This window comes from Limulus polyphemus, unplaced genomic scaffold (assembly GCF_000517525.1).
Source record: "Limulus polyphemus unplaced genomic scaffold, Limulus_polyphemus-2.1.2 Scaffold1504, whole genome shotgun sequence".
Taxonomy (NCBI): domain Eukaryota; kingdom Metazoa; phylum Arthropoda; class Merostomata; order Xiphosura; family Limulidae; genus Limulus; species Limulus polyphemus.
Window position 1 is genome coordinate 72456 of NW_013667114.1, and position 9181 is coordinate 81636.

The following is a 9181-nucleotide window of genomic DNA, read 5'->3' on the forward strand; positions in this document are numbered from 1 at the left end:
TCTATCTAGACACTAGCTTAAAGGAGAGATACCATTAGATCTTCCCTTCACAACATTCGATAATCTATCTTAGACGCTAGGTTAAAGGAGAGATACCATTAAATCCCCCCTCACAACATATGATAATCTATCTTAGACACTAGCTTAAAGGAGAGATACCATTAGATCTTCCCTTCACAACATTCGATAATCTATCTTAGACACTAGGTTAAAGGAGAGATACCATTAGATCTTCCCTTCACAACATTCGATAATCTATCTTAGACACTAGCTTAAAGGAGAGATACCATTAGATCTTCCCTTCACAACATTCGATAATCTATCTTAGACGCTAGGTTAAAGGAGAGATACCATTAAATCCTCCCTCACAACATATGATAATCTATCTTAGACACTAGGCTAAAGGAGAGTTACTATTAGACCCCCCTCCTTTCACAACATCTAATAATCTCTCTTAGTCTAGATATTTCAAGGAGAAATATCAATAACCCCCCCTCAACGTATGTACTAAACGGCGAGATATTGTTGGCTATAAACCATGACAACATGTTAATATTACTAGCTGACGTTAAAGAAGTATAAAGAACAATGTTAGTGTTCCTCTTCTATTGTTATTAAATCCCTAGTGACCTCCTTAGATACTAATTGTACACCATGATCTGTAGAATGTGACAATTTATTAATTTAACTGATTAAGTTGGTGTGTCTTTAAATTCAAAGTCAAAAGTTTATAAATAGTGGAAATATACCATATTTCAGGGTATATCTTATTGCACTTCTCGGGCAAAAGCTCTTAAACAAAGTAACCCATGTACATTGTTGGACAGTTTTCAGTTACGGTAATCGAACCAATTAATACACACAAATAATGGATCATCATTATAGTTCAGATCTATATATTTGAAATTCTGTGTTATGTGTTAACAGGTGACTAAGTTTTTTTTTATATTATAAGAACGTCTCGAACATGTGGAAAGTTTTCTGGTTGAATAAGAAATTCACTTCTTTGTAGTAACTGCTGTGACACAAAATGTTGTGACTTGAAATATTGACTCGAAATGCTGCGACTTGAAACGTTGCGATTTGAAGAGCTGTGACTTGATATTCTGGAACTTGAAATGTTGTGATTTGAGGTGTTGTCACTCGAAGTGCTGTGACTTGAAACGTCAAATGCTATTGAATTTTGTAAATATATTCTGTACAATTCCGCGGCGTAAGGTTTAGTTTAGCTGTTTCCCTTCTGTTCTATTGTTGCCTTATCTATGAAGAAAGACTGTTAAAATGTTGACAAGAATGACGGTCTAACCTTCTTCTTTTTGTCAAAACCTGTTTAAGAATGTAAATTTCAACACAATAACGTTTCTATCACATGACAGCACTAATATTCTGAAACCATGATCTAATAAATATAAAATTTGGAAATCATAATTTTCTAAAATGCTTTTTTGTTATATTTTTTCAATTTCCTACAAGTTTCAGGTCTAAACCCCGAAAATGAGGATGAACTCAAATCTATAAACCGATTCATCACTTACAAATGTGCCATACCTGATTCAGAGAACTCTACTCATGAACAGTCAAAGGCAGATCGGAAAAACAACATTAGGAATTCTCTAATGAATATATATATATATATAGTATTGTAGATATATGTTACTCACGAGTAATCCTTTTATTAAATGGTATTCGAAGAATATGTAGCAATGATGCTACTAACCTATTTTTTTAAATTATTCAGCAGACAAACTGTTTATTTAAGACACTGATATGAATATAAAACCATGTCTAAAATCCAGTCCACCACTTATTTCCGATTGTACTGGATTCGGGGAATCCCACTGGTAACTCTGGAAAGTTTCATCACGTAAAATGACTAGGAACACTTGTATATATATGATGTAATGATAACATAAACTTAAAACACTTGACAATTTGAGTATATATGATATAATGATAACATAGACTTGGAACACTTAGAAACTTGTGTAAATATAAAATATAATGATAACATAAACTAGGAACACTTAGAACTTGTGTATCTATGACATATGATAACATGGACTTGGAACACTTGGTAACTTGTGTATATATGATGTGATGAACACATAGACTAGGAACACTTAGCAACTTGTGTATATATAATATAATGATAACATAGACTAGGAACAATAAGCAACTTATGTATATATGATATAATGATAACATAGATTAGGAACACTAAGCAACTTGTGTATGTATACGATGTAATGATATCACAGACTAGGAACATTTAACAACTTGTTTATATATGATGTAATGATAACATAGACTAAGAATACTTAACAACTTGTGTATATGTATATAATATAATGATAACATAGACTAGGAACACTTAGCAACTTGTGTATATATGATATAATGATAACATAGACTAGGAACACTTAGAAACTTGTGTATATATATGATATAATGATAACATAGACTAGGAACACTTAGCAACTTGTGTATATATGATGTAATGATAACATAGGCTAGGAACAATTAACAACTTGTGTAGATGTGATATAATGATAACATAGACTATGAACACTTAGCAACCTGTGTTTATATGATGTAATGATAACATAGACTAGGAACATTCAACAACTTGATATAATGATATATATGATATAATGATAACATAGACTAAGAACACTTAGCAACTTCTGTGTTTATGATATAATGATAAAATAGACTAGGAACACGTAACAACCTGTGTATATATGATGTAACGATAACATAGACTAGGAACAGTTAACTATATGTGTATGTATGATATAATGATAACATAGACTAGGAACTATTAACAACTTGTGTATATATATGATGTAATGATAACAGAGACTAAGAACACTCAACAACTTGTGTGTTAATATGATATAATGATAACAAAACTAGGAACACTTAAAAAGTTGTGTTTATATGATACAATGACAACATAGAGTGCTAACACTTAACACCTTGTATATATATATATGATATAATGATAACATAGACTAGGAACACTTAGCAACCTGTGTATATATGATATAATGATAACATAGACTAGGAACACTTAGAAACTTTTGTATATATGATGTAATGATAACATAGATTAGGAACAATTAACAACTTGTGTAGATGTGATATAATGATAACATAGACTGGGAACAGTTAGCAACTTATGAGACAATGTTTCAGAGACTAGGAATACTGAACGACTTGTGTATATATGATGTAATGATAACATAGACTAGAAACACTTAGCAACCTGTGTATATATGATATAATGATAACAAAAACTAGGAACACTTAGCAACCTATGTATATATGATTTAATGATAACATTGATTAGGAACACTTAGCAGTTTGTGTATATATGATATAATGATAATATAGACTAGCAACACTTAAAAACTTAGTGTGTATATATATATATATGATATAATGATAACATAGACTAGGAACACTTAGCAACCTGTGTATATATGATACAATGATAGCATAGACTAGGAACACTTAGCAACCTGTGTATATATGATATAATAATAACATAGACTAGGAACACTTAGAAACTTGTGTATATATGATGTAATGATAACATACATTAGGAACACTTAAAAGCTTGTGTGTATATATATGATATAATGATAACATAGACTAGGAACACTTAACAACTTGTGTATATGTATGATATAATGATAACACAGACTACGAATACTTAACAGTTTCTGTATATATATGGTATAAGGATAACATAGACTAAGATACTTAACAACTTGTGTATATTTTATGAAATAATGATAACAACAACTAGGAACACTTAACAAGTTGTGTATATATACGATATAATGATAACATAGACTGGAAACACTTAACAACTTGTGTAGATATATGATATAATGATAACATAGACTAGGAACACTTAGCAACCTGTGTATATATGATGTAATGATAACACAGACTAGGAACACTTAGCAACCTATGTATATATGATGTAATGATAACATAGATTAGGAACAATTAACAACTTGTGTATATATGATATAATGATAACATAGATTAGGAACAATTAACAACTTGTGTATATATGATATAATGATAACATAGACTGGAAACACTTAAAACTCGTGTATAATATGATATAATGATAACATAAACTAGGAACACTTAGCAACCTGTGTATATATGATGTAATGATAACACAGACTAGGAACACTTAGCAACCTTGTTATCATTACATCATATATACATGAGACTAGGAACACTTAGCAAGGGGTGTATATATGATTTAATGATAACATAAACTAGAAACACTTAAAAAGTTGTGTTTATATGATATAATGATAACATAGACTGCTAACACTTAACAACTTGTGTATATATATATGATATAATGATAACAGAGACTAGGAACACTTAGCAAGGGGTGTATATATGATTTAATGATAACATAAACTAGAAACACTTAAAAAGTTGTGTTTATATGATATAATGATAACATAGACTGCTAACACTTAGAAACTTGTATATATATATATGATATAATGATAACATAGACTAGGAACACTTAGCAACCTGTGTATATATGATATAATGATAACACAGACTAGGAACACTTAGCAACTTGTGTATATATATATATGATGCAATGATAACATAGACTAGGAACACTTAGCAACCTGTGTATATATGATATAATGTTCAGAGTATGGGATACATAAAATACATCGAAGTTGTGATAGTAGATAATACACCTTAAACAATAAAAACGAAGTTAAACACTAAAACACTGCATAGAGGTTCCTGCTATTATATATATATTCTTATAGTTTAAATTAAAATTCTATATCTTCATAAATAAAGTTATAAAGCGTGAAGTATATGTGAAGGATACAAGCCTTAGATATTGTTTGATTTTTAACACTCTGTTAATGCCATATTCAAATTTCTCTCTCAGTAGTAAAAGTTCAGTGCGTAAGTTGGTGTGAAATCGGAGAAAGCTTCCGAAAATGGACCAGCAGACAATTAGTTTGATGACCATATTTTCTCTTCTTTCATTGGCTCTTAGTCGGCACTTGCAGCCTCTTCGAGTACATCGTGATACGATGGTAAGTAAAAGTGTTAGGTATTTTTTTTTTTAGCTTATAAAGGATATTTTAAGCATCACTTAGCCTACAAGTCAGGAGGTTGGGTAATCCCTACTAACCTAACGTTGATTTCTAGAGCACAGTGCCTAAAAACAAATATAGCTTTTCTCGAAGCGAATGAATTAGACAGTAATATCTGGAGCGTTTCAATTACCAGGATTATCTATCTCTGCTCTAGAGTGAGCCAAAGTTGTGTATGAATTTTTGAAAAAACAAAACAAACAAACTTTTTTTTATATTTTGCGCATAAAATATATTTTAAGTATATATATTTTTAATTCATTTTCACGAAATTTAATATCATGACAGGATTGAACTGTGAGAAGTCAGTATAACCGTGTTATTCATTTTAATGTTGTTCAGAAATGAATTTTTATTTTCATATAAAAGAATCGCGTTCATTTGGAATATTTTTTTCAGGTTATATTTAATAGATATACAGCTATTTTTTGATATCGCTGAAATACCTACTCCCTAGTAGACACAAAATATAGTCACAATAGCCTTGCCTCCCCACCCACTATGGCTCAGCAGACTTACGACGATAAATATCGACTTTCGATACCTGTGATGTGCAGAGCACAGATTCCATTTTGTAGATTTGACCTTAGCAACAGCGGCAAAAATAGTTTTATCTTCGCTCTCGTAGCGCCATCTATTGCTATTTTCTGAGTAAGTAGAATTACGGAAAAAGGAACGAAAGAAAACAACTACGATTATATACGGCTGTTGCGTATCTGCTTGTTTGTTAATTTCCGGTAGAAATTATTTCCCAGGAACGTCAGCGATACAACTCCTATCTTGATTAAACCAGTTTATTCTTCCTCGATACAAACTTTTAGTACACAGTAATTTCACAATCAGTACGTTTCTCGTCACTTTAAACTTAACTACTTTTATAATACACCCTATAAATCACAGCGATTCACAATCTTGAAAATTTCGCTTTCTACGAGTGTAAAACACTAGCTTGAAACAGAATCGTACATTACCCGGAACTCTCTTCATTCATCCATTAATTGTTGGCTTTCTCTGCCAGGCTTAAATACCAACGAAGGGGGCGTCTCGAATACACTCGGGCCTCCCCGATCATTCATGATCATTCGAGAAATTCAAGCACGCATGCGCTAGCAGCATAACGTGACTTCCGTTGTCGTAACACGGCATTTACAGATAACAAGTAAAAAACTACCCAAAGGATGACGATTAATAATGTAACGTAAACAGATTATTAATATCAAGTAATATTTAACCATGAGCCACTTATAGAGTATCAAGTTTGATTTACCCATTAGTCTACTGGTTTGCTTTGTTTAAAACTACGTGCAAATCTACACGAGAGCTATCTGGGCTAATCGTCTCTAATTTAGCAGTGAAAGACTAGAGGGAAGGCAGCTAATCGTCACCACCCACCGCCGACTCTTTGGCTACTCTTTGACAGAATAGTGGGATTGGTTGTAACATTATAACGCTTCCAATGCTGAAGGGACGAGCATGTTTGGTGGGACGTGAATTCGAACCCGCGACCAAGTCTACTAGTACTCGAGATACGAGATTTTGAAACAGCCGTATGCGACATAATTCGTTTTGATTTTTAAGCAACGTTGGATGAACACTATTCTTTGTTTGTTTTAGAATAAAGCCACATTGAGCTATCTGTTTTAGCGTTGTAAGCCTCTAAACTTACCCCCGGAGACATTTAAATGCACGTAAACAGGACGCCCACCTTTAGAAACTAACAGAAATTTTAAATGAATGAAAAACAAAGTTGTAACATCACATTTAGATGAGATGATTAGGCTAACATACATAAAAATATGTGTAATATTTATATTATTCTGGCTAAAATCACGGGTTAAAATACATAGTTTTTAATTGTTATATATCAGTTGATCACAAATGTTTCTTCTCACTAGATGTCACGAATATTTTTTCTTTTTTTCAGGCTGAACCAGTGTCGCAAGAAGACTTAAAAATCGGTATGATTTTTTTTTTTCAGTGGTAGAGTTTACTTTTCATACAGACTGGATTCAACTGAGTAAATCAGTTCTTTTATTTTTCTTGTATATTCTAATATATGTTAATATGATTCAGCAGTACCCTAAAGCATAATTTGTAAACATAAAAGATTGAGAGTTATGAACATTACCAGTAGTGTCAATAAACACTACATTGAACTTTCATTTAATAATAAGTAAATTAATTTTATAAAGTTCTACTTTTAAACTTAAAAATGTTTGCAATGGTTTTATGTCATCAGTTATAAATATTAGGACGATTGTAGATAAGATAAGTAATAATAACCAGGTGCACACTCTCAGGGTCCATTAGTATGGGTGCAAAATTTCAGGTCTCTAGGTTCTTTCTTCTTGAGGCTATGGCTGTTTGTTTGTTTGTTTTTGAATTTCGCGCAAAGCTACACGAGGGCTATCTGCGCTAGCCATCCCTAATTTAGCAGTGTAAGACTAGAGGGAAGGCAGCTAGTCATCACCACCCACCGCCAACTCTTGGGCTACTCTTTTACCAACGAATAATGGGATTGACCGTCACTTTATAACGCCCCCACGGCTGAAAGGGCGAGCATGTTTGGTGTGACAGGGATAGGCTATGGCGGTCACACATACAAAGACACGCATTTGCACACGTGCACGCACACAACTGTGTGTCTGTCTATCTGTCTGTGATTGATATTTGTAATATAAGGAACTACTTATTTTCTATATAGTTTTTCGCTAGCTTGCCTCATTAAAAAGATAAGTGATAAAAACCAGGTGCACACGCTCAAGGTCCACTAAGTATGGGTGCAAAATTTCAGGTTTTTAAGTTGTTTTCTTTTGGAGCTATGGTGGGCGCATTTCTTTTCTATGTGATCTTTTTACATAAAATGATGCGCAAGCGCATGCACGTAGATAAATAAAAATATCCTGTTGCAAACCCTCAGGGACCACTTAAAATAGGTGCATAATTTCAGGTTTCTAGGTTATTTCCTCTTGGAGCTGTTACGACAGCGGAGGTCATGTGATGCTGGAGATTCTAGAAGGATCATGACTGTTCCTGGCAACTCTAGTCTTTTCTAGGCATCCTCTATTTTAGTATATAAGCCCGGCAAATAAAGCGGAGATATAATTGCAGATAGGGAGATATAGAGACAGATAATCGAGTCAAGTCGTAAGTGAAGTGCGTGAATCGTTGTGAATTATTGCGTGTGTTTAAGTTAAAGTAACTGTGGAAATTAAGTGCATTGCAAACTTGTATTGAGAAAGAATAAACTAGTTTTATTTAAGAAAGGACTTGTATCACTGAAGTTCTCCGGAAATAATTTTACGGGAAATTAACAAACGATTAGAGACGTAGTAAATTGGTGTCAAAGGTGGGATTGATAAAAAAAAAAAGATGGAAAAGAGAAGTGCCAAATCAAACTACGACATGGCATATTTGATGGCAGCAATACAAGAACAGCAAAAGAAACAACAAGAGCGAGAAAATAAACAAGAAAAAAGACTACAGCAGTGGTTGGAGGAGAAAGAAAATAAACAAGAAGAGAGATTAAAGCAGTGGCAACTGGAAGAAGAAAGGAAACAAGAAGAAAGCCTCCAAAAGTTGCATGAAAGTCAGCAGCAACTACAGGAAAGTCAACAACAGTGGCAAGAAGTACAAATGGAAAACATTAGTAAATTTCAAAGTGAATTAAATACATTAAAGGATGATTTACTGTCTTTTACACAAGGAGGATATATTAGCCATCGGCCATCGACCTAATTAGCCTCAGACAAAGGGAAACTCCTTCGAGACCCCGCAGCTAAACCCTAATGCAGAAATCTTCAGTCCTGTCAGAAGTCACATTCCAGACATGAGTGTCAGCAATAGGGGTGATCTAGTACGAAGAAAGCCACATGAATTTCGATGGGAAGCATATAGAGCACAATTTGAGCTCCTGACAGAGATGAATGGATGGACAGAGGAGCAGAAAGCAGTATATCTGGCAACAAGCCTGAAGGGACAACCACTGGAAATACTTGGACAGTTGTCAGCAC

General features: G+C 33.2%; 1 protein-coding gene across 4 annotated transcripts in view; it reads left to right on the forward strand.

Moving 5' to 3' along the window:
* LOC106463857 (zwei Ig domain protein zig-4-like) overlaps positions 1–9181 on the forward strand; it is an 82888-nt gene that overhangs the window by 62164 nt on the left and 11543 nt on the right. For 3 of the 4 annotated variants that reach the window (XM_022391475.1, XM_022391474.1, XM_013923938.2), the window contains 2 exons: positions 4958–5108; positions 7093–7126. In XM_022391475.1, the coding sequence (XP_022247183.1) occupies positions 5010–5108; positions 7093–7126 (133 nt within the window). In that variant the 5' untranslated portion in view covers positions 4958–5009. The remainder of the gene's footprint in view (positions 1–4957; positions 5109–7092; positions 7127–9181) is intronic. The other variant, XM_022391476.1, reaches the window with a different exon arrangement.